The 26,684-nt window shown below is 41.9% G+C and overlaps 1 protein-coding gene across 2 annotated transcripts in view; it reads right to left on the reverse strand.

The window, feature by feature from the left end:
- Positions 1–43: 43 nt before the first annotated feature.
- SFMBT1 (Scm like with four mbt domains 1) overlaps positions 44–26,684 on the reverse strand; it is a 66,283-nt gene continuing 39,642 nt past the window's right edge. The window contains exons 3-21 of one of the 2 annotated variants that reach the window (XM_053953645.1): positions 24,684–24,778; positions 19,928–20,168; positions 19,464–19,552; positions 18,298–18,544; positions 17,520–17,617; positions 16,647–16,748; positions 15,638–15,788; positions 13,737–13,819; positions 11,732–11,858; positions 10,937–11,050; positions 9,502–9,544; positions 8,550–8,614; positions 6,982–7,121; positions 5,013–5,122; positions 3,181–3,356; positions 2,291–2,469; positions 1,914–2,159; positions 1,560–1,688; positions 44–862 (exon numbers count right to left, since the gene is read on the reverse strand). In XM_053953645.1, coding sequence (XP_053809620.1) covers positions 722–862; positions 1,560–1,688; positions 1,914–2,159; positions 2,291–2,469; positions 3,181–3,356; positions 5,013–5,122; positions 6,982–7,121; positions 8,550–8,614; positions 9,502–9,544; positions 10,937–11,050; positions 11,732–11,858; positions 13,737–13,819; positions 15,638–15,788; positions 16,647–16,748; positions 17,520–17,617; positions 18,298–18,544; positions 19,464–19,552; positions 19,928–20,168; positions 24,684–24,778 — 2,576 coding nt within the window. In that variant the 3' untranslated portion in view covers positions 44–721. Of the gene's footprint in view, positions 863–1,396; positions 1,474–1,559; positions 1,689–1,913; positions 2,160–2,290; positions 2,470–3,180; positions 3,357–5,012; positions 5,123–6,981; positions 7,122–8,549; positions 8,615–9,501; positions 9,545–10,936; positions 11,051–11,731; positions 11,859–13,736; positions 13,820–15,637; positions 15,789–16,646; positions 16,749–17,519; positions 17,618–18,297; positions 18,545–19,463; positions 19,553–19,927; positions 20,169–24,683; positions 24,779–26,684 lie in introns of those variants that run through there. The other variant, XM_053953642.1, reaches the window with a different exon arrangement.

The raw sequence follows: 26,684 nt of genomic DNA on the forward strand, positions 1-26,684 counted from the left end.
GTCCAGAAAGAGCAGTTCCCTCCCTTTTTAGTTCATCACTTCTACTGTTCAGGCTACAGAGGTAGTAAAAACAAAAGCAAAACCAACAACAGTGAAACAAACCAAACCAAACAAACAAACAAACAAAAAAAACCTTCAAAAGGAACCACACTCTTGCTATACTGTACATTCAGAACCCTGTGGCCACATTGTTGTCCTAACAATGAACAAATTCATTAAAAATCTCAACATTAACACACGAATGTGCAAAGAACACATTCCAAAGTCAGTGCTGTGGTAAAGCAAGTGTTCATCCACAGGGAGGGCAGGGGATTCTGTGAAACATCAGGAACAGAAAGGTTATTTCTGGCAGCCTACATGCGAACGTAAACAGGATCTGTTTCTCCTTTTAAAGTTCCGTGCCAACAGAACTATTGAAATGTCATTTCCCACAAGAGGAGGCTTTTCTGTCATCATTAAAAAATACATTAAAAAAAGGGAACCATAGAGCAAGAGACTATTGTGTTCCCGAGCTGGCAGCTGGTAGAGTAGCCCCTGTGTTTGCATTGGCATTTTGCTCTAGATGTTGTCTTCCTTCTGTTGAAATAGAAAAAATTGAGGCTGACACACACTTTTAGGTCACCAGGGCCTCATTTTAAGTTCATTTGGCTTTACTTGCTAGAGAGGAAGGAGCATGTTTTTGTAGTTGTGCTTCAAAGGTCCACTTCAACTTGGCTGCTCCTCAGTTTGCAAACTGCTGGTAGAAGGCAAGTTTGACCCTCTCAATGTGATGGCAGAGTTTAATAGCTGGTCCAAGCTTCAAGTCCATGCACTCCTGAACAGTGGGCAGGGTCAGCAGCAGCAGTGCCTGGCCATCGATTTCCTGTCAGAAGACAAAAATTCCATAGTGACTTTGTTGTTATTCTTCCTGCTCCTTCAGCTTTGACTTGCTGTAATTTCAGATTTGTGATTCTTTGTGAATTAGATGTTTCTTTCATGTTTCCCCAGGCAGCTTAAAAATCTCTCTCACACACAACAAATTAACTCCTTTCTTAAAATGCCAGCTCAAATCCACTGAGGCACAGACTCTCAGGAGATACTACTGTAAAAAATACAACCCAACAATAGAAGCCACGGGAATTTCATGCAGAAAGTAATTTTAACCAACCATTGCATCTTTATGTAGAAATAAAGGTTCCACAAGGTGAAGTATATCTGGAACATCCACCACCACAAACCACCCTAACCGTTAGTTCTAATAGTACAGTTTTAATAGACAGTGGGTTTATGGCAAATTTTAACTAAGATGCAAATAAAATGTTGACTCTTGTCATGGTGTTTTGTTGTAGGCATTATTGTTAGTTTTAGGATTCACATGGTCTTCAGACCAAAATATCCTTCCCCCAGTAGTGAGAAACCTGAAAATTCTGGTCATTCCCTGAACTCTCCTCTCAAACTGCTGCAGGTTGCACAAGTATTTGTTTCCTCAGAACCCTATTAAAAAAAAAATATTTTTCTGACTCCTTAGGGGACAAGAAGCCAAGTGACAGATTCAGCATTCAACAGACAGAAAATGATACCTGATCAAGGAAAATCCTTGCCAGCGGAGCACAGTCGGTGGATTTGAGGAATCGTACCACATCAGCCACGCTCCATTCCAGAGGGTTACTGTCCAGCTGCAGCTTTTCAGCAACTTCCATCTTTATGTCCTAAACAAGCCAAAAGAATTCCCAAAATATCACATATGCTTAGTCTTTATTACAGTCCTATGACTCAACCATAACAAACATCACAGATTTTAATTATTCTGTAGAGTTTTCACTACTCCCTTCACGAGGAAACAGAGAACACACATATTGTGGTTAATACCCCCAAGATTTTGGTGCTTGCTCAGCAGGGAGCAAGCCAGGGCAGAAATTGACATCCCAAGTTACCTTTGGCGAAGGAGGTTTATTTTCATCATCAGAAAAGGAGAAGGTCCTGAGCTTCCTCTTCCGCTTGTCTCGGTCCTGAGCCAGGGAATGAGACAGTTCACTCTGGGTGGGAGATGATGATAGGGATTTCTTCTCTGACACCTCTGATTCTTCAAGCAGCTCGTCTTGGTGCTCCGAGGTGCTGTCCTCAGTCAGAGACTCTTCATCCACCTCATCCTGGTCATCCTCCTCTTCTGCCCCACTGCCCTGAAGAGTTAGGAAAAAAGAAAAGGAGGCAGCTGTAACCCCGAAGTTACAAGGACCTAACATTTGCTGTTTCAAATTAAGAAGTCAAAGGTCACATCCCAGATCTGTGAGCACTGCTGGCAGTGTCCTACCTGGGGAGATCCAGCTGGAGTGTTATCCACGGACGTAGAAGAACGTTTTTTCTTATGAACAAAGAAATGTTTTCGTCTCTTCCGTCTTTTATTTGGTTTCTTCATGGCTACTTCCAGGTTGCTGTGGCCACCCGGGGGCCGACCTATCCGCTTGTTTTTCCGCTTTCCATAATAGTGTGCTACCAGGACAGAAGAAAGGAGCACAGTGCTGAAATGCACCTTCAGTGGCACCACTTATGCTTGCCCCTCATCAAGACTGGAAAATCAGTAGAAGAACACTTCCCAATTGGAATCCCAGTTCTGCAAAACTTCAAAATCTGTATTTTCCACTTCAAATTGGTTTAAGGAACAAGAGTTGCTGATCAGTTTTGTTTGCCCTGTAAAGTTTTACTCCCTCCATCTCAGGGAAGCCCCCAAATGATCCTATTTTATACAAAAATCAAGGATTTGGTCCAATTTAATGGTGCTTTTTATGATGATTTGTAGTTTTTAAATATATCCTCAATGCACTGCTTGTTCTCACAGTGTCAAATGGTTAAAGCCAATCTACAAAAACCCTAAAAACTAAGAAAAGAGCTTGAAGGTGTTACATTTTTTTCCCCACCACAAATTGGCAAAATCAGTTATAATGCCAGTTAAATTACAACATTAGTCAGTTCTTGTCCCAAAAGTTGTTTTAAAAAAATGAAGTTTTAAGCACACAACAGAAGTTAAGCCATGGTTCTACCACTTAATTCAGAATTATTTTTTTTCCCCCTACACACTGGAACATGAATATTTTGTAGGCCTCTTATGTAGAGCTTGAGTCACTCCTTCTGGAGTCAAAGCCAAAAGCAACTAAAATATAACACTCCAAACTCCACCTTGGTGTGGATCAGGGAACTACTCACTGTATTTTGTCTTTGTCAGGACAGAGCAGTTCTCTGAACACTTATCCAGCACCATCTGAGGGCCAAAGAGGTTTGGACAACATTCCAGCTTGATGCAGGTTTTCCTGCAGAAATCTGCCACCCGATCTGCCGTCCTCACAACCTCCACGGTCGCACGGTAGCTCTTACCTTTGTATCTAGCATTGAAAATAAGGGCATAATTAAGAATCTTCTAATTACCAGGATAAAAGGACTTCCTTGAAAGGTGTACAAGAATACTGAGATCAAACTGAGAAAAAATATGAGCAGTGATGAACTTTATGGACTGCCAAGTCCAGGAAACAGGGGCTCCTGTCTCTTATGACAGATCCCCAAATAAAGAAAATCCATCACAGAGGTGGCTGCAGTATCAAACACAGCAACACTGCCCCATCAACAGCTACAAAACACATTCTGAAGGGACTGTCCCAGAATTCAGATGGTTTGTTTTCTTTGTTCACAGATGGTTTGCTCTCTCTTTGCTTTTATGGGACTGCAGAAATGCCCACTGTGACATGGACAGCTGGTTCCTCAAATCAAGGCTGAGAGCACCCACTGAGCTCATTCAGGTAACAGCAGACAGCTTTTGGTGAGCCTTTCTGTGCTCATCTTATGGAGGCAAGGGGACCACTGCCACATTTCCAATCAGCTTTTGTCCAACTGCTAAACAATTCCCTGGACAGTCACTTGCATGACTCCACATACGGCTCCTGTTTGATTTAAATGAAGAAATTATTTCTTTTTGTTCACCAACATTGCCATTACACTGAAAGAGCTGCACTGTGCAATATCTGCCAGAACTGCTCAGCATTTCTGCTTTGTCCTCCCAGCACAGCTATGAGCATGTGCTGATATCTACCAGAGATGTTGCAGGCCTGCAAGTACCTAGTTAATACCCTGTAAAAACCAGCTGTATCATCATAGTCCAGATACCCCTGGTGTCACTACTGTGACAAAACAAAGCAAACAGGAACTTCAACAAGACTAAACAAATGTTTTTTTTCTGTATTCCTCAGCTACACCTTCTATTTACACTAACCTTTGTCATCTTCCTATTGCCCAATTCAGAGCAGTCCTCCAATATATGGAAAGATGTCTTTATACATGAAACCGATCCAACAAAAGAATTACTGACACGTTCAAAATTATGCAGGGAAGTGTGCAGTGGGAAAAATCTAATCTCTAATATGCAAACACAGTGACCTAATTACAAAACCATCCCTAGACTATAAAGGAATATCTGGACTTATCAAATATATGCAAATACGTTCAGTGCTCTTTTCCTAGCTGTAAAAGTAATCTTGCAAAGAAGCTTCAACCCAAAAAGCTCAGCAGGAAAACTGGGAGTGCTTTAGGGTAGACTCCTTTAGAAAGACATCCATGTCAGGCCATTTCAATGCTTCTAACTTTATTTCTGAAGAATCTTTTTCCACTAAGAAGTTTGTGTGGAAATGCCTGAGAAGCTTTCCAAGCAGTACATGTTTTTGCTTTAAAACACTGACAATTATCTTCAGGTGAATTCAATAATCTTAAACCTCACCCACAGGTCTGTCAGTACAATGTTGTACCAGTGCCACACCAGTCTCTAGCTGCTCACATGCCTGTAGCAGAGTACACTGCCTAATTATGGAGCATTAAAATCACATGCACTCCACCAGGACTCAAAGAAATTTATAAAGAATTCAACACTTAATGGCTGTTTGCATCTTGATATGTTCTAAGCGATTTTTCCTTCCCTGAAACGTAAGCTAAAGCACAGCCTGCAGAGAACAGCTACTGGGACTGACAAGCCAGGGAACAGGAGAAGAATTTACTTGGCTTTTAGGGTCTCTCCATGGCCATGCCAGGCAGCCTCTTCATCCAGCTGCAGCTCTCGCAGGACGCGGCTGGGTTTGTAGGCGGCGTTGATCAATAAAGTGAGAACCTACAGTGCGGGAGGGAAGAGCAGAAAACATGTGTAAGTTATTTGTACAATAAATCTGTTTTAAAGTGCCAGGGCAGAATAGGAAATTACTCCTATTCACTCCTATCTAGCATCAAAGCACTCATTCACAGCAGGATTACAGATACCTCCTGACAGTGCCAAAATGAACTGAGAGCAGCCGACACTTTGGGCCTTCCCAGCCCTCAGAATTTGTCTGCAGAGTCACGAGTGTATCCAGCAATTTCCAAGTCATTGCCCTTGAATTACACATCACTAAATTAATGCCTGGGGCTGAGAACTCCCAAACTTGCATAACCTTGGCTAAATCTGAGTGATTATCTTAAAGATTGTACGTCATGTGAAGATGTGCCAAAAAGCGCTGCAGGATTTTGCTGCCTGCTAACAACAAAACCACAGTGCAGAATCCTAAACTCTCACCTGTTTTGCTTCCAAGAACCAAGATAAGGTCTGTATTTTAATAAAATGATAATTTCTTGAGTACTGTAAAGTAGCTTGGAAGTTGTGAATAGCCAGAAGTTAGTGGGGGATAGTACAAAGTGTGCACTCTAATTGTACTTTTTATGCTCACTATGTGCTTGTTCCAAATCATTCCCAACTGGCTGCATAAGAACCTTGACATTACAAATTTGCAGTTTTATTGCTACTAATGCAGCAGTCCAGAAATCAAAGGAAAGTATGAAATATAATGCAAGCACCAAACTCTCTCTAGGATTCCTACAGTGAGCAAGACTCACTCACAACTGAAATGAATACAACTGAGCATACTGGCTGAACTTTCAGCACCACTCAGCACCTGCACATCAGCAGGATTTGTGCACACTTTCTGCTTTCAGGCAATGAAGCAGAATAAACCTTCAAGATTAAATGAAGCTGCCACAGAATTTCACATCTGCTCTTTTGCAGTTCTTACAATAAAATACTGAAACAGGCAGGAGGGATAGGGTACTTTTCTGCATGCAAAAATGGACCTTTTTCAATAGTCTGTTTGATTCTTGACAACCAGATTCTTGTTTTACAGCATGTCTGCCAGAAAGTCTTTCTTAAGGTCTCTCCCAGTTAAGATATTTGGAGGGAAGGTAAAAATTCCAGGTATGTTGAGCCAATTCTTAAATATAAAGTGATCATTTCATGACAGCTCAAGTGTGCATATCCAGTTAGTTATGTCTTGGGAAATTTCCAGCCTCTCAGGTCAGATAATAACCAACTCATGATCTTTTCTGAAATTTCAGAAAAATAATTATTACATTAAAGTATCTGTAAATTTGCTATGAAACACCTTCTGGAGAAGAAGCTCTCTGGCATTAAAGAATGGCCTCCTCCTCCCTCAATTACATTAAGAAGCCAAACTGTAATTTCACCTGATCTATGCAAATTGTATCTAACTTATAAAGCACAAATAACTCTTTTCACTTCCTAATTACTGAATATAGTTTGCCATTTTGACTAAGAAAATCTGTATTTCCTCTGTTTTACCATCAACAGTGCAAACCGTAAAGGAATTCTGGGATTATCTCCAGCTAAATTCTGTTAATTAAAATGGAAACATTTATTACAGCTATAAAAAGATATTAACTCCTTTGATTGTGGTAATTACAGATTATATTGTTTTAACAGAAAATAAAATTTAGCAGTAGAAGGCTGAGTGTTACTTAGATAAATGAGAGGCTTTTACTCTTATCAGCCATTCATAAAACCATTCATGATTTATACTTTATTATATGCAAAAAGACACTCTTTACTTATCATCAGCTTAAATTTCTGAATTATCCACCTGTAACCAGAGAGACACTCTGGTGTTTGAGATACACTGCTTTTTGCAGTGTATCCATCCAGCTCACCTCCTTCAGCACCAGAACACAGTTCCCAGGTCCCACGGACTGGGGAAGCTCTGCAATCCTGCCTTTGTTCAGGTAAGGCCCCGAGAAGCACCGGTGGTTGAAGTAGATCTTTGGGCAGCAGTACTTGCCATTGATTACCACTGAGAAGTGAGAAATGAGAAAACAAACATTTAAATCACACACTGCAAATACCCCAGGAAAGAATCTCGCAGTACCTAACAGTTTATCTGCTGTAAAAAAAGGAGGGGAAAAAGTCTTGAGTGACAGGGATTTGAGGTAGTTTCTGTGTCACGTTTGCAATGGCAGCATTAGTTATTCCACGTTGTCAAAACATTTTTCATACTTCACACCCGTGCTTGCAAATTGTCAAACTGCAGTAAATAAAGATGGTCATGTATCAGAAAAGAAACATTCCCTCCTGGCTAGTCTGCTGCTTCATGGTATCATACCAGTAAGAACAACAAAGACCAAGACAATCCCAGCTCTTTGGTAGCAGAAGCAGTTCCTACACAGCAATTACAGAAAGATTTTCCAGTAAATTTTCTCTCCCCCAAACTTCTACCACCAGAGAATCTGGCAGTTATTCTCCACTGTTTATCCTAAACTGTAGCATCACATTCTTTTGCATTTTAAGATTCTTTTCCTTTGATTAGCAAACAAAAGATGCAGCAACTGATAGACTGACCTTTGATGAAGTGACATCAAGCTCTCTGAATCTATTTAATGGTTCAGCATTGCTCAAAATTCAAGTATTAGCATGTATTGCAATACACTTACGTACAAAACCAATATTGTTTTACCCAGCAGTGTTGTAGTTTTTATTGATTGAGCAACACTACCACTTAAAGACCTTAAATTCAGCAGTTGAAAACTAGGAGATAAATAAATGAAGTCAAATTTATATTATGACTCTATTAAGAGCCAATTAAAATTATAAACAAGGACACATCATTTTTATCTTGCTTTCAGTGAAGCTTCAGATGTGCACTTCACTGTACAGAAAACAGCAGAGGAGGAGGCACTGTGTTGCCAAATGGATGGATCTGTATGACTTCCACCAGCAGATGTACTTATTCATCACATTCCTTCTTGCAACAGTTGAGAAAATCAGATTTTGCCATCTGGCACACAAAGCAGTTTGCTGTTTGGATTGGTTTTGTTTATCATCATGATGAAGTTAACAAAAAAAACAGAAATCTGCTTCCCAAAGCCAGAATCCAACTCTGAGCACAGATAGAGCACACCTGCTTCTCCCACATTATCAAACTGAACAGGTGACAGTAGAAGGTCACCTGCACGGTCACAGTACACATTCAGCTTCACATATCCTCTGCTGGAGGGGCAATGTTCTGGTGTAAGAATCTGATTTCCAGGCTTAATGCACATATGAAATGCAGAACACAAGTAACTGCAGGTTTTTGTTTGTTTCATTCATTTTTGAAGTTCAGCAAATCATCAAGGGATGAAAATCTTCAAACCCTGTCCTCCTCTTCCCTCCCCTAACAGGACTGAGCAGATGAACTCTTACAGGATATTGCCTTCGTTAGTCTGACCTCTGTGATCAATACCTGAGTCAGAAGAGTTCAGTTCCTGGTTCTTTAGTCCATCATGAACTGTCCTTGAAGATAAAATTCTGAAATTGAAAGAAGGAGGTTGGGAAAACAGACATAGTCATGTCAGTCACCTCTCTGTTACTAAAACACCATAACACATTTTTTCCTCAGCTCCAGCCTTATTATCCTGTTTTTTATACCTCCCCTGTTTCACAATAACATGCAGAAACTACAAAATTCCATTTGGAAAGTGCTTCTGTCCTGCTACAGCCAGCAGCAATCCTTCCTTGCTTGAAGTCCATGGGCCACCATGGTGACAGATGCCTCCCAAAGCTACCCACAGGAGTTTACATCCCCTGGCTCCTTTTAACTTCCATTTCACAGCACAAGGCAGTGTAGCCTCACCTTATGCATTCTGAAAAAGCTGGGTTTTAAACAAAATACAACCAAAAGGACTTCAGTACTCTGGTAAGAATCCCAAGGGCAAAACATGGGGGAACAGTCTGCTCAGTATTTTAGGAGCGATGCAAACACTGGCAGGACTACTGACAGCTCTGGTGTTTGTAAAGCTGTAAGAGTCAATGAAGCCAACTGTGAGCATTCCATGGAGCATTTCTGAGCAGGCTCACAAGACTGAGTTCCACATGCATGACACAGAGTTTCTAGACTAACTGTAGATATTAGCAGAACTCTTCTATTTGCCTGCTTTGGGCTAAATTTCATCTGGGAAGGAACAATTACAAAAAACCAAATTCCAGGATTTCTATCTCCTCCTACTATAGTGCAAGAGTTCCTTTCGAACATCAGCAGAATCTACCAGCATTAACACAAATGGACTGTGGAATCTGTCAACCTTCAGTACAGCACTTTTGCAAATCTACATCTTCTCTAACACAGCATATTTTCCAATTGAAAAATAAAGAGAAAAAACTCAACAAAAAATAACAGCAAATAACCTGTTACTTACTGTTTCTCTGGTTGAACTACTGCAATTTTTTTCTGCTTGTTTACTGAAAGAAAAAAAAAAGAGCAAAATATGAGAGGCAAACAAATGAAGCATCTAGAACAAATATATATTGTTTTATATATACATATATATATATGTATAGTGGACTCATTTCTTCAAGTTATACAGCAAAAGGGATCTATGTTCCCATCACTGCAGTGTCAGACAATTGACCCAGCTGCATGAGAGGTACACTGGCCCAAGTAATTTGAAGAGAATCAAGAAGGTTTACTTCAACTTCCATTAAAAATTCTTTAAATCAAGCATGCATATGCCCAGTTTTCTATTAATTTTAACCTTCTGTGCCTCTTTATTTGCATCAGAGCCCCTAAAGCACCTGTAATACCAGTCAAAAAAGGAATGACATGCTTTCTTTTGCAGCACCCAAAGGTTATGTTCTTCAGCCCAATGTGCCACTTTACTGGCATGGTAACTTCAGCACTTTAACTTTGAAATTGAATAAAATCAGCTGGTTAGAAATGACTTAATGCCAATTGCTATGCAGGAAAACACTGTTGCAACCAAGTCAGTCATTTAGGTGATGGGTCCACTTGCTAATTCTGGCTTTCACAACCAGGTAGTAAAATAAAACAAGATAATGCAACATTATGCCTCTTAAGCAATTTCAGGCTTTAGCCCCAACAAACTTCTGGATTTTTTTTTCAAATCATCTTTTATCTAATTAGGATCCCCCCTTCTTCCTCATCTGTCCTTGGCAGTGCAAGCAGATTAATTTCTCTAGCTTTGACTTGCAGAAAATGACAGCTCATTTCAATCTAAAAATTTTCTTATCTTACTTAATGAACACTGAAGAAATTCTTCAGTTTCTCCAACCCCCATTAAACTTTAACAAACATGCCTCACTAACCAGCTGAGAGAAAAATGTCTTATTCTACCTCCTAGTGTAGTTAAAAAGGTAGGGTTTACTCTTCAGCACTTTGTCATTAAGGATCATCACCACCTGGCCCATTGAGAAAATCAGTCCCCTTTATTTTGACTCCAAATGTGCACACAATCCACCCTGTTTTGTTATGGCATTAACTCTACTTTGCACAAGTGCACATTTAAAATCAGTATCAGGGTCAGACACATGGCAAGAACAGCTCACACAGAAGTAAATGCAGAGCATGGGGGGGTGTTCACACAGAGGCAGGATTTCTTTGTTATGGCCAATGGATTGTCCCCACAGCGTGCAGGACACGCCAACACTGTGGGGTTTGAAGTTGTAGGGCTTCCAACTGGCCCCAACAGCCAGGGGGACAGTTGTGCAACACACAGATTCTCTGCATGATGAATGTCTCCAAACTCAGCGATGCCAGCAATAATTCTGCAGTAATTTGCTCTGGCAGGTCTCACCAGCTCTATCCCAACACTGCAAACAGAAGAGAACTGGTACCTATTGCTTTGCGAGGAGGCCTGAGCTGATATCCATTCGTCTCACACCAACCCACTGGAAATATATTCATTGATTCCACACTCACTATACACTCAGGAACGGGTTTCTTGGAGCCTGTTCAGTTTAGAAAAGGAAAAATTGAAACAAGTTAACCCTAATTTGGTTAACATTTGCTGCACGTTTGTTAGTGAAGCTGCTTTGATTTATGGTGTATCTGGAACACAATAACAATAATTTATTCATCCCCTTTTACTGACCAGATTCTTTCCTGACCTCATTTACTTCCTCCTAAAGGCTGGAGATGGGAATTTTCCTTCCGCAGTTTAGCAGAGATGCACAGTGCATAGTAAGTGCATGCTGATGTACTTCCAATCAAGAAATGGGATTATAATGGAGAACAGCTGACACAGGCTTACTCTATCTTAATGAAGAAACTTTCCTTCCCAGGTCTGGCCAAGGCTTGCTCAGAATGCAAGTCACTCATCTGTGAAACTGTCACAAGGCCTCTGCTTTCCACAAGGCCCTGCTCAGCACTTTGCACGGTGCATGAGCCCAGCACTGACTCTGCAATGCACAAATGCCATTTTTGGCTTAAATAAGCAGTGCCAGCCAAGGCAAACTGGAAACAGACAATGCAAGTGGGTTTTGACTATGATTTCATTGAGGAAACAGTGCCTTGCTGCCCATATTCTGTACACAGTGAGTTTGCTCCAAATACTCCTCAGGTTTGGGGATGGCACTACAAGCAAGTGTAGTGATGGGCAAGCACTCCTCTCTTCCCCCAAATCAGCTTACCCTCCAGCTGAAGCCAGAGGTATGAATCCCTTAACTTGGTGACCGTAGCAATGCAAACTTCTTCAGGATCAACTGGGTTCACAGCCTCCAGTTTCATGTTCTCTTTGAATCCATGGTCAGAAGATAACTAGGAAAAAGCCAGAACACTTCAGTAAGACACCAGCTGTGTATCCAGGATAGGATATGAATATCCATGGACAGGAGCAACACAAAACCCTCAGTGCCTGAATAACACAGAAAGATATTCAACACTGGCACAGGAGATTTCAGATAATTAGCACACTGTAAACAAGTAAGATATATCAAGAACTACAATGAATTTAGACCTAGCAAAGAATTTATTTGTCCTCAAAAAATAAGGATGCTCAGGCTCACTGAAAAGACCGAGTGCATTCTCAGCAATCAGAAATTCTCTGCTGCTTGCCACCTGAGTGATAAGTCTGACAAATAGTCTGACCAGGTTCTCTATTCTATCATGTTAACTTGGAAATCCACTTTACGTATGCAAATAACATTCCTGCCTCATCTGAGTTCTGGCAGGCAGAATAGGAAGCTTTCTTTTCGTTTTACATTTTTTGGATAAGCAGGGTCTTACTTTATTCACCAATATACTTTGCATTTATATTTTAAAAAATCCCTAAAACATAAGAATAGGTATTTATCTGACTCTGGAGCTCTTGAATTAAAGATAAGAAGTACCAGCCAGCCAGAGGACTCTTCTTCCCAGAGCCACTCTGCAATGTAATTACAGGATCAATACATTATGAATACTGGAACTAGCCTACAGTGATCAACTCTTCTCAGAAAAGGGATAATAAATTCAGTGACCTGTTCTAAGATGCCACAGTTTACAAGAGAGAACAAGGGCAACAAGAATTCATAGCCAGCAACACTCTCTTCAAAAACTGGTAATTATTCATTCTAATTTCTCCCCCTAAGCACTGCAATAGCCCAAGTATGGTAAATGGAACCGGAAGGCAGGTGTATAATAGTATCCTTTCCTGCTTGACAAGGTACGGTGCTTTGGGGGACAGCAATACTGTCACTGAACCAACAAAAGCCCAAAATCTTGCACGTCCTTCAGGCACTGGTTAATGCAAAATGATTATTTGGTACTAATCTAAGATGACTTTGTATTGATTAATACAATGGAATTAATTTTTCAAGCTGAAAGGATGGAAGATTGAAAGAGTACCCTTAGTAAATGAAAATAAGGTCTATTAAAAGGCCCTGTTTCCACAGTTACAGGAGTGCCAATGATTGATGCTGTTCTATGTCTCTTCCACAGACTCTTACACATCTCAATTTCGCAAAACAAACATTCATTTTCAGTCTGCTTTATCACAACTGAAACATTTGGTCCACTGCTTTCCTATCTAGGAAGCTGGCATGCAGCTACTTCAGTGCACTCTCATTTATACTCTCTTATCTCTTCTGCTTCCTGAGTTATCACAGGCAAGGTGTTATGGTGCTTAAATGTGTCCAGAGGAGGGCAACAAAGCTGGTGAAAGGGCTGGAAGGAATGCCCTGTGAGGAACAGCTCAGGACTCTGGGTTTGTCCAGTTTGGAGAAAAGGAGGATGAGGAGTGACCTCATTGCTCCCTGCAGCTCCCAGAGGAGGGGACACGGAGAGGGAGTGCTGATCTCCAGGGACAGGATGTGTGGGAATGGTTCTGTGTCAGGGCAGGTTTAGACTGGACACCAGGCAGCACCTCTTTACTGAGAGGGTGGTCAAACACTGGAACAGGCTTCCCAGAGAGGGGCTCAAAGCTCCATCCCTGTCAGTGTTTGAACAACACCCTTAACAACGTATTTTAACTTTTGCTTAGCCCGGAAGAGGGTCAGGCATTGGATGGGATAATTGATCATTGCAGATTCTTTCCAGCTCAAGTACTCTATTCTACTTGGAAAGGCAATTAAAGTAGGAAACAAAAAAGGTTCCTCTCCCTGGAATCAGGGGTGTCACTGAGGCAGCAGAGGAGATTTTCCTGCAGGAGAGCCTTACCAAAGGGAAGCAGCTCTGGGGAGCTGCCTCGGCACCGCACTGTTTGAGGTAGTCAGCCCAGTCGAAGTCCTGCCCAGGGTAACCTAGGACAGCAAAGAGCCAAAGGTTAGAGCTTAACAGCTGAGACTCATTTCAAACCCACCTGAACACAGAGACTGAGACCTGTTTGGGTCACTCAGGTTTGTGAGCTGACTTAGGGCTTCAGGGAGCCATGTGAGGTCAGACCACTCCAACCTGAATCATCAATCTGCCAAGCAGACAAGGGCAGCAACTGAAACTTGGGAAAGCAGTTTCACTCCTAACAGTTTTACCCATCTTAAACACTTTCACAGAGTACAGATGAAATTCAAGAAAAATTTCTGCAACTGCTGTTGTGTCAGCTCTGAAACTATTTTTTTTTAAAACAGAGCACTCAAAATGTGTACAATATCAACGTGCTGTTCTCCCCAAGACATGTTAAATACTAAGTCATTAAAGAGAGCAGTAAGATGTGCCAAGAGCCTCATCAAGTCTGATAACAGCTGTAGATCTGCACACGTCTGAAGGGAAGTGTCTTAACAAGGAGTCCATCAAGAGACAGAGAATCCTTCCAAGGAAAATTATATTCTTCTTGGGGGAAATACTTGGCTTCCCTGTGATCTAAAAAAAAGCAAATAACTGAAGGGAATGGGGCCCAAAAGTGTGCTGCCATGTCAGTTTGAGGCTGGCAGTAAATTAGCAAGGACACAAGTGCTCCACTTATTCCACTCCCCTTAAAGGGACACCTGTGACAACGGTTTAAGAAATCAAACAAAATTTTAAATCCAGTGTAAGAATATAGTATTAACATGACAATCTAAAATTGTAGAGAGCCAAAGTTTCCCTCTGAGCCTCCTTTTCTCTAGGCACCCTCAGCTGCTCCTCACAGGACTTGAGCTCCAGACCCTTTCCCAGCTCCATTCCCTTCCCTGGACATGCTCCAGTCCCTCAATGTCTGTCTTGTAGTGAGAGGCCCAAAACTGAAGCCAGGGTTTGAGGAGTGACCTCACCAGTCCAACCCAACTTATTCTGTGACTCTTCTCCTCAGAAAGGGCTGAATCACAGAAAGATTTAATTATTCATTTTCTGTTTTACCAGTGCCAGTAGGGTTCTTGAGACCTCACACAATTCAGAATGTCCACCATGTGCAGGGAAACGTGAACAGAAACTTAAAATCTTTGTCAGCTCCAGTCACATGACTATAGAGTGAGATTTCACTTTTCACATGCAAAATTCTAGGAAATGCTGGTCACTTTTCACACCTTATCCAAGGAAAGCCAGGAGACAAACATCCTACGGTCTCTGCTCCTCTGATGTAAGGAGCAGCTAAAACAAAACATTCTGAATTGTGAGGTGACAAGTAAGAGAGCAGAGGACCAGGTTTTACAGTACCATTGACACTTCTAGTTTGGGAAAATGAATAAATATTTCAGCAGTGCAGGAACACTACCCTATTCCCTTATATCCTGAAGCAATGTTTCAACAATCTGCAACAGTGCCTGATAGGCCATTGGTAAAAAAAAAAAAAGTTCATTAACTTCTGAGTGATAAGATAGCCTAAAAATATTATAAAATATTGGATAACAATGTTCCATTATGACCAGAAGCAAAAATCCAATGCAAAGACTACAGGCTTCTGATATCATGTTAATTAAGCCTGAAATCAACATTTCTTTCAGGCCTGGAACACTCAGTTCATCCATTCCAGTGTTCAGGTTGCTATGCACGACATCCTCATCCTCCCAAATCCATGCTCGTGTCTGGGAGACCTCAGTTCCCCAAACGCAAACCTGCTGATTTTCAGAACTGGATCTTTCCTGTGCTGCTAGGTGCCCAGGTGCTGTGCTGAGCAGGGGTGAGCAGGAGGAGCTGCACAGACATACCTGGCGGGGGGCTGAGGTGCAGCCCGTTCTTCAGGCTCCACTGCACCGGGAAGATGCCGGCGCTGTTGACGTGACAAACGTAGCGCTGGCTGCTCGCGCGCTCGGCTCTCAAGTCATCAATTTCTATCATGAAATATTTGTCATTGTACACCTGCAGCCAGCCAAAAGAGAACCACGGGCTCTTGTGAGATGCAGATTCTGATAACTTTATTAAACAGCAGCATTGTCTGATGGAAACTCTTTACCTTGAAATACTGGGAGGGTTATGAAAAAGTAAAATTAAAAGAATCTTTGGGATTCATAAGCCAGCAGACTCATCTGCATTATCCAGAAACTTAACAAATATAAATAATAAAACTTAATGTCTGAGCACTTAAAAGATAAGGTGACCTAGTGCTTTAGGGAATTTTCTCATGAAAAAGGCACAGAAATTTGCATCTTTGGTCTTCCTACTATTCTATAACAAACTGCTTATTTCAGCAAGGCTGAACTGCATCCCAGGATGGACTGTCACAAATAATACCACTATACTCCTGAAGTAAATAGAAGCAGGACAAGCAAATAGCAAAAAAAGTAACCCCTGATCATGTTGAAGAGTTTTCATTTAACTCTGAAACCCCTCATTTGGAAATCAGGCCATCTAAATATCATGTGTACGCAGAATGACATAACCTTCACAAAATCAAAACCCCAAAAAATTATCTCCAGGTGCATACTCAGATTGCGAGGGTATATAGCCAATCTTAAAAATCTGGCTTTGACAATTGTCATCATTTGATCTTTTGAGCTTGTATCTTTATGGAACTTTTCCCCCCCATTGAAATCCAATGGTTTCACCACCAGCACTTGTTTGATCAGGCAGCCTGTCCCCTGAGGGAGACAAAACACTTCACTTGGAAACTAACCCAAGATTTTAACATAATCAGTTAATGAGAATTCCCTGAGCACTTAAGAACAGAAGTAGCAGTAGAACTGAATCTCAGCAGGACTGGTTTAAGAACTCTGGTACCTTGAGAACTGTAGCAGGAGAGATAACAAAGGGAGCCATTGGGTCCACAGCTTCCAGCTTCATGCCTTCAGAGAACGAGTGCACTCCGATCACAGGTTTATCCTGGAAAATGATGTGTTGCTCTGATTACCTGCCCTCCTCCATCAAAAAAGAGATGCACCTCACATAAATCAAGTGAAGAGCATGAGTTTTTACAGAGTTTTTATCAGTTCATCCCAAGAAATCAACATGTCCCAGTACCAGCAACTTCTCTAAATGAAAGGCCAACAGTGCCCCCTGAGACTGACAGTTTTTGATGAGTTTTAGGAAATTGAGTCCCTGTGACTTCCTCCTCTGCCACTCTACACACAGAAGCAAGATTTGATAATACAGAGTGGTCCTGTAAGTCAATAGAAATGTTTTGAGGTTTCTCCCTATAACCTTTAGCACTCCTCACAAACTACACTAAATGAGAGCTCTACAGGCCTCCATTTCCAGTCTAACAGAAACCTGCAGAACAGGGCTCCTGCTCCAGAATTATCCATATCTCTGTACGTGACACAGCAAATTCACAAGCAACAGCAGCTCTACTTCTACTTATGGGTCCAAGCAAAGCTGAGAAAAATGGACTAAGAACCTGAAGGACTAAAACATGTGAACCGTGACAACTAATGACTCACATAACTCTGATGGGTGCATTGTCTAACTTACCAAGAATTGATACCAGTATGATTATTTTCCCTTATAATTACATTTTTAAACCAGAGAGAGAAAGGGAATAAATTTTAAAAACCAACAAAATAAAACAAGGAAAGAATTTTGAGTGACTGACTTCCCTGAATCATTGCTCAGGATTACAGCATTTCTACGGTATCATCCACAGCATTAAACTACCTTAAAAAGATCTGTAGGAACAGAGGACTCCTCCTCCTCCTCTTTCACCTTCTTCAGGATCTCTTGCCAATCTGCTTCACTCCTCAAGGACCTAATGGCTTGAGGAAAAAGAGGGGGAAAGAGCGAGTAGTCATTTTTCTTCTTTTTTTCTCTCAGAACACAGAGCATTAAAGTTTGATTTGTGCCCCTCCAAACTGCCAAATTCTTTATCCCAAGGTTTCCCCTCATCAGGAAACATGTTACATCACTAGCAAGCTCACAAGCCATCCCTTTGTGTTTCTGCCACTTTTTGCCCCTGATGACCTACCCTGACATGGACACGCCTGATAGATGTGTCCACCTGTCCCAGCCTCTGCCTCCGCTTCCACGCACTTGTTCCTTCTCTTAAGAAAGATTTTCATATTTATAAATGCTATCTAAATCAGTCCAGTAGGCTTGAGGGTCTCAACTGCAAAAGCTCCTGCTGAGCAGTACTCATAAGACCACCCCAGGAAAACAAACATACCAAAAATAACCAAATCATGAAGGCAATCCCTTCCTCACTTCTTTCCTTTGCACACACAGGAGGAAAGTTTTGACAGGCAAAATCATTTAGAACAAGTGGGTGAAAAGTCTTGTAGGACTATTTGTGCCTTCATCTATATTTTATTAGGTACAGGACTTGTCAGATCCCATGGATTGTGTGACCACCACATGCACCCAGAAGGACAATTGAGAGCACTAAAGCAGCAGCCTCTACCCTCTGATCACCATGTACAAGACCTGTGTTTTTAAGTACCTAAAGGTGGTTGCAGGCTGTATCCATGCTGAGCTGCCCAACCCACTTGGTGAAGGAAAGGGTCCAAATAGAAGAGCCACTGGTCAAATTTGTCCAAATCCTCCAGGCCCTCATATCGCAACTTGAGCCTCCCACCAACATTTTCTACCACGATGACGATCCAGGCTTCCAGGGAATCCCGGATGTTTTGCAGCTCCAGTCGGGAGCCGGGTGCGATGAGATCCAATGGATTTTTCCCTCTGTGAAGCTACAAAAAGAATACAAATGATTCTGTACAACAGAACAAAACAAATGCCATACTTCCACCTCCTTACACACATTCTGTCTGCATAAATAAAGTATGAACTCAGAAGCACAGAAATCCACGTCCCTTCCTAACACAAGTCAGAAGTGACAATGTTCAGAATTGCTGGTGTTTGTGTCAGAGTTTCTGCCCTGCCTGTAGATACAGTCACACATTTCACTGAAGTCCTCATTATCATTTTCGGAGACATTATCATTTATATATTCCAGGTTTGAAGGAAACACGAATAACCTCTTTCTAAAACTGAGTCATCCAGCATACAAAGATGACTAGACAGAAACATACAGACAGAACTGTTAGCTGTAATGAAGGTGTCAAAGGCATTTTCCAAAAACCATTATGTTCTGTACTTTACAACCAGACACTGATATAAGGTGCAGATATTGTTTTAAGTGCAGAGCAGGGGATAAAAAATTTGGTTCTTCACTAGCAAAGATGTAATTAAGTGAAACAATAATGTCACTGTTAGTAAAAAATTCCAAAACAACACAATTCAAAGTGAAAGGAGTCAATTGAGAAAGGAGACAACATGAAAGCCAGATAAATAAAGCATTATTTTCTTAGAGCTGTATGGAGGAGGAACAGAATAGAAGAAGACTGAAACCGTAGGGAGTTGAAAAAGGTCTTTCTTTTGCCAGGATTAATGAACAACCCAAACCTGCAGCAACAGATATGTTTCAGGACAACACTATAAAAATTAAATACTGTAAATAGGAAACACTAGAGAGTGGAACTCTAGGGTCAAAACAGCATATTACAAGGCTCCCTGAACTTAAAAAGGCAATTGAACTGACAATTCAAATAAGGTCCCTTTAATGATGAAGGGCAAAGCCAAAACCTTGCAGCCCCTTGCAGCACTTACCCCCTCCAGCAGGTTAGCAGGAGCACTGCAGGCCCCCTTGAGCACCCGCTGAAGGAACTCCTCCTGGTCAGGTATCTTGTCCTTGATACCTAAGCAAACAGTGAAAGAGAAAGACTCTGATTTTTCTTGCCAGATAAAGATTATTCAGACACAAGATGTTGCCACAACCTTGTGCTGCCTAATTCAAAAGAATCTGCCACACACCGGTAACAACTTAAAACAAAGAAACAACAAAAAAAATAAACTTCAAGGAAATGTCAAAGCAGTAGATTTTGGTGGTGATGATTAAGATAACCACAAGCCTCTGTCATGGGATTTCAGGAAAACAGAGCAGATAACCTCAGCTTGTCCCCACAGCAACAGCACCTGCACACCACAGCAGCTCCACAGGCTGCCTGCCCGGCTGACAGGGGACAACAGCACCTCTTGGTGTGTCCCCCTGTGTCTGCAGACAGGGCTGATACCTTCAGGCACTTTGAGAATCTTCTTGTTCTGCTGACACCAGCCGATGGGGTGCAGGTCAGCAGTCAGGATGTCACACCAGAAGTCGGCCTTGCGGTCCTCGCCGTAGCCGTCGTAGCGCAGCAGCAGCAGCTGCCCGCACGTGGTGATGATGGTGGCAACCCAGTAGGTGTTCTGGTCAGACTTGACAGCGACTTCCAGCTTCATGCCAGGGGCAAAACCATTCTGCAAACTTGTATCCACCTGAAGAGGAAGAAGATCATCACATCTGAGCACCTCTCAGAAAGTTTGCTGAATAACAGAGGGAACATTTAGACAAGGTCATTAGCAAAAAAACTCAAGCCAAATGCCACCCAACCTCTTCAGAGAAACAGTTTTATCGCATTATGGGACACAAACTGGAATGCACACAGAATCATCATTCATGAAATCTTCTTTGCATTTAAGAATATCTTTTCAAGCTTCCCCCACCACTGAAAGGCTTTCCCATTCAGCTAGGCTTGCAATCTGAGCAAAACTAAAGGCCAAACTCAGCACCACAACTTTGACTTGTTGTGTTAAATTATGTCATTCAAGGTCTTTGGACAAAAAGCCCATTTAAAGTTCACACACTTGCCTTAGGTAACAGTATCTGTCTCTTCCACCATGCTCATCTAAGAAGTCACAAACCTGCACAAAGTGCAGAATAAGGATTTTTAACCTCTCTATACAAGAACCTAAATAATTCTGCATGCAGCACTGTAACATAAATTGCATGGAACATAATCAGTCTGCATTCTTCATGCTTTGACAACAATAAAGCACCAGACCCTGGGAGTGCTCTGTTTTTATGTGGGTGTGCTGTGTGCAGGTGACCAATCTGCACAGGACTGAGACTTAAAAGAGAAGGCAACACCTTAAGTTTCTCAAGTTTATGCCTAACTTCTTCTAACTCAAACAATCCCAAAAGAGCAGATGGACCCTGCTCTGCTTGCTCTATAGAATGTTCTGATCTATGCTTAATTCCAAGACCTCAGTCCTAATTAAAACTCTGACATGTCAATTCCCCATTCTCAGTTGACTGTAACTCATGTTTTCTTTCTTTTTTAAGATGTCCCAAGCTCTATTTCCTCTTTGAACCTACTACAAGAAAGGCTTTCAGTATGATGCAGATGGAGTAGATATTTTCTGGGGTATTTATTCCCAATTCTGTGCTGACAGTTCAGTAACTGCCATGGCTATTATAGTCTCATCAGCCAGCACATACTGGTTTGCTAAAAATAAACTAAGAGAACTACATTAGAAAGAAAAGCATATGCCTGTGTTAACTGTTCATATCCTTTGGGTTAATACCCTTCACTTAGAGAAATCTCCTCTTAAAAACCTAATCAGCAGGACCCAATACCTGCAGGCATTTTGAAGTGGTATCATAGAAGGTGTCTCTTAAAAGACAGCTGTCTTGCTGAAGAGATATTCCCAAAAACTTCATGTTCTGATTCCTGAGAGAAAAGCCTCGAGCTCAACACAGCATTTGAAGAATTGGGAAATCTGCGCTGCTTCCTATACTCGATCTTTCAACAAAGCCTCAGGGCAGGGAGAGCAGGTTTCAGCAAAACCAAGAGCGGCGGGAGGAGCGCTCCCCGCAGCCGGTGCCTTTCCCAGGCTCTCCGGGCCCTTCCCGGGAGCGCCGCGCACACGGAGCCGCTGCCCGCGCCCTCTCCCGGCAGCGCCGCCGGGCTGGGGTAGCCCAGCAAACTCCTTCTCCAGGAGCCTCCCGGGTCAGCCTGGCCAGGATGGGCACCCTCCAGAGCATCTCCCCTGGAGCAGCGGGCCCGAGAGCGCAGCTGAGCTGGCCAGGAGCTGTGACTCCAACCCCCGTGTCCCCTTTCCACCAGGAGCTGTCCCCAGGTTGTGCTGCGGCACAAGCCAGAGCCAGGGATGCGGCTCAGTTCAGGGGGAGATAATGATAAGGAACAGACAAAAATATTAAGAGCAGGCAAGAACACACAGCAAATAAACGTGTTCAGATGATGCTGAACACCAACTTGTTTTTCATGGTCACACACGTGTTGTGAAGGGTAGAAGGGAATTTAAAAAGAGCATTTGGTTCTAGAGGAAGTGTATTTAGACTTGGAGGGGATAACAACACTGGCATTCATTACAGCTCCAGGTTTTTGATAAGTTCTTTTTCCTGCTACATTTTATGCCAAACAGTCACTTTGATCTTGATATTGTTTAATTTTTAAAATGCTAAGAAATTAAACATTAGAACACACTTAATTTGAGAAGTAGCTTAAATTCTCCAATGCGTCTTACACATAGCAAGGCAAAACGTTCAGAATTAGTATAAGCATACAAATATAGAAAGTCACCTCGCCCATAAGCAAGTCCAGTGCTCTGCTAACACAGGCTGTGTAATCATGGATTACATTTCCTTAACCTGACCATGTATTCTCCTACAACATGAGTTAGGTATTTCTCACCCACAACTCATAATGGGAGCTCACTACTTCAGTATTTAAAAAAAAACAAACTAAACCCATATATTTCCATTTAAAAATGTATTTATATTAATCATTTTATCATATGTGTTCATTTGCTCTTGTGCTAATACTATCCTTCAGCTCAGAATTTTCCACTCTTTTTTTGAGAGTAAAGCATGTTAGCTTTCCTGATGGTGGATTATAAAAATATGTCATTCCTAAAGTCAAGAAACTGGGACCACAGATTTGAGCTGGAGGGAATACAACCAGCAGCACAGCCACACCAGTGCCTGCCTGCTCTCCACTGACAACCACTCACCTGATGTACCCTGGAATCACACTAAGCTTGTCTCAGTGCTGTCACAAAGGCTGTCACTCTCCACTGGGAGGCAGTGAGGCTCTCTACTCCACCTTTTCCAACACATTACCTCCTAATGGACCACAGAAACCCCCAGCATGTGACCTTGCACTCCTGCACTTCTATTAACAGCAAGACTATGATATAAATATGCTCCTCCCTCTGCCTGTCAATTCAGTGTCAGCAATAAAGAATTTTATGCCAAGCTTATTACAGAGAACATCAACACTGGTCTCTGGACAAATTCTAAGGAGCTCTGGTAGAAAATGCCCAATAATTCCATTCTGAAGGTGCAGGCATCTATTTCCACACTCACTGATGACCTCCTTGCAGAGGTCCAGGCCCCCCAAGCCCCCAGGGCAGTGGGACAAAGGGGCTGGGCTTTGCCCACACCTCCTCACCAAACCACTCTCCATCACAATGCCACCTCACCAGCAACACTGCACTGTGTTCCTCAGAGGCAGGCATTAACAGCAATACAAAATGTGGAGGTTTTTTAAAACCTAACTGTATTTTTATCAACCGTGGCCACAGCCACCAGACCTCAGACTTGACACAGCTGAGCTGGTGCAGGTGCAGTGAGTCTTTCAAAGTGTGCCTTCTGCTAATTAACAAAATCCAGCTACAACATTAATTCAGCTGGCCACTGCTGTAAAGCTAGCATTACAATTAATTATATAGTGTCCAAGCTATGATAGCAGGCCTCTTTAACAGAGATCCAGTGAGGTAAACCACACCAGAAGAGACAGACCATTCCCTGTATTACTGCAAAATGCCATTGCTCTGGTTCCATGCTGTGAGCTGGAACCACAGCAGCTCAGTGTGAGCTGCATGGACATCACCATCCTAAGCTGGCTCTAGCTACAGCCTCAGTACACCCAGGAAAAATAAAGCAAGCACAGTCCCCTTCCCTTCAGAAATGAGATACCTGAATTTTTACTTTGAACAAAAACCTTACAATTACATGCCAGTGTTCTAACAGCCTCTGTGAAGTCTGTATTTTCTATGCATCTTTACTACTAAAACAACTGACATATTTTAGCAGATTAGTTAATAGTCTTCATTTCTCCAGGCTACCCTTGGACTCAGAATGCTTCATGATCCTTCACAAACAGACCTCGGGCTGTTTTCCTGCTGATTTAAGTTTCCTCATACTGAAAGTCATGGTGTTGGACCCAAAAGCCTGAGCACCACAGGGTGTCTTCCAAGCAATGTGTCACACACAGTCACCAGTCTGGAAGGTGCTTTAATTGTTGCAAGAGAGCCAACAGGTTTGGACACCAGCTCTGTAGAGCTCACCTTCACTGAGGACCCTGTACAAGAAGGCAGATTTCACATCCAGATCTCCCCCAATGGGACAGTGCTCTCCAGGACTTTACCAGCAAACATTCAAGATGTCCAAGGGCAAAGACAAGGGCTTATCAAGACTTCATCCTATTCATTAAGCCTGTGATCAGCAATTATCCTAATCAGTTTTCTAACTACTACAGTCAGGTGTTTGGCAGAGGTGTTATTTTCTCCTTGCCGCCTTGAGGTCTGCCATTAAAGCCTTCTCTAAGAGCAAATTTGAATTCTGCTGTTCAAGAACTATTCTGCCACCAGCTTTCTAAAGCTACTCCTCCATAACAGTTGTCCAGGAGCAATTACCAAAAGAAGAAAGAGCTTCTTGAGAAAAATCAAGCTTATCTTCTGGTGCAGAAAAGACCTTAACTCCTTAGATTTCAGCACTTGTGGGTGGGGTTACCCTGTGCTACATACAGGAACAAAGACAAGAAACAGTAATAAAAAGGTTAAATTCTGCATTTCTCTATAAAAAACATTATTACAGTTAGGCTTCCAAATTTGAGAGCAGTAATTCATTCAAAGAAACCCTAAACACTTAGTGTATCAAAGAAACAATGCAGGAAATGCTAAGCACACGTGCGCTCCCTTACTCACATGTTTAAAAGATCCATGGGGGGCTGCAGTTGATCCTGTGTCTTCTAGATACTCATCCCAGTTGAATTCCACTTCTTCCACACTTGAACCAGCATCTGGAAGAGAAGCCAAACAGCAAAACCCACTTTGGTTCCAAAAGACCAAGTACACAAGTGTGCAGTGAACACATTTCAAGAAATGGACAACACTGCTTGGCCTTTCATTACCTGTGAACAGCACTTAATTAGCTGGACTTGGTCTAGAAAACAGTGAAATCCTGAGGATTTTGCTTCAGCACAAATTGACTTATAATTTGTGAGAGGGAAACATAGGCAGAAGAGCTCTGTATTTGTATCAACAAATATGAGAGACTCAGAAGTCCAGGCACACTGGACTGTTGGTGTTTTAAATTAAAAACCACCCAGGAAAACACAGTACCACTAGTAAGAGATTTGAAAAGAAAGTCTAAAAAATCCTTTGAAATATGACTCTGCTCTTCTTAAAGTTAGATATTAGGCATTCAGCTGTTCCAAAACACCAAAAGCAAAGAGAGGGATTCAGAGTTGTTCTAAAGAAAGCAACTTGTGACCTAACTGAAATAAAGCCTGCTCAACTTGGTCACTTTAAAAGCCCAGCTCATAAGGTGCAACAGCTTCTTTAGACCAAGAAAACCTCATTATGGGATGTATTTAAAGCATATATGTGCTAAAACCACTCAAACCACAGTTCAAAGCTCACTCAGGATGTCAGGGAAGCAAGCACCTGTAAGAAGCCACACTACAGATTAGTCGAATTTCCTATTATTATTGTCAAGCCTGTACCCCAGCCCTGGTCTCCCCTTCAGTTCTGGCTTGGCCCCCTTCCCTGCTGCTCTCCTATTCCTATTTTCTCCAGCATGTACCCACTTTGCTAAAAAGACACCAAGCCAGCACAGGGTGGATTTCAGGTCCCCTATTTAGTTCAGCAAGCCACGTGACATTTTTCCTGCAGGAACACAGTGGGATGGCCAGTGAGGGTCCCAGCCCATGTGAGCAGCATTTTTAACCTCAACACACTGGGTTCAGGTTCAGCAGCAAAATGGGGTGGCAGCGACAGCACACAAGAACAGAACTTTCATTTTCATTTTCAGGCTCGATTCCACCATCTGCCCCATAGCTGTCTATGAATGAACAACAGAGCTTTCCCCCTCTCAGGACCAGGAAACCTGATACCTTGTTTATATTTGAAAACAGAGAAATCTCTGTGTATCACAAGCCCAAGGAGAGCTCAGCAAAGGTTACAGGACACGGGCATTTCCTACACCCCGAGCCTTTCCTAGGACAGGCAGTAACTGATCTTTCCAGCAGCAGTCATTCGAGTAGGAAACATTACACATAAAAAAAATGAATTCATTACCACCACATGTCCTTATCAGGCCCCTGGACAGGCTAACAAGCTAAGCAAGCTCTGGGACAATTCCCAGTCCTCCAACAGAAAGGAGCAAATATTTGTCCAAAAGTCTGAGATACGTTAAATAGACTAAAAACCTACAAGTCCTGAGTTTAGTAGGTTCTTTTTACCTTCAGATGGATGGTTAAGCTCATCTTTGACTTTTCATTGTGACTCTAGGAGTTATCACTTCCCAAAACTTAAAAATGTATATTCAGTTAGCTGTTGTTTGCTGATGACATTATCTATTTTAAAAAAAGACTCTTATCTCTCCAGAACCCAGCTTTATCTGTTTTTAACCAACCACAGCTGGTTATTTTGGCCTTTCATAAGCCCCAGAGCTCAAAAGATTCAGAGCTTGAATATCACTGTCACTTTTAAGGGATATTTTTTAATTTACTAAAGAAATTACCTAGAGAAATAAATAAGGAGTTCTATTTAGAATTTTTTTGAAGGAATAAAAGGTTAAGACACAGACCACAGTTGTTTGCAAATTAGGGTGGAGCCGATCAAAGCTTTGGCTGCAAGCCATTCTAAGAAAAACAATTTCATTGCAAAATATTGTTAAAATAGATTAAGACTTCTCAACTAATT

This window comes from Vidua chalybeata, chromosome 12 (genome assembly GCF_026979565.1).
Source record: "Vidua chalybeata isolate OUT-0048 chromosome 12, bVidCha1 merged haplotype, whole genome shotgun sequence".
NCBI classification, from domain to species: Eukaryota; Metazoa; Chordata; class Aves; order Passeriformes; family Viduidae; genus Vidua; species Vidua chalybeata.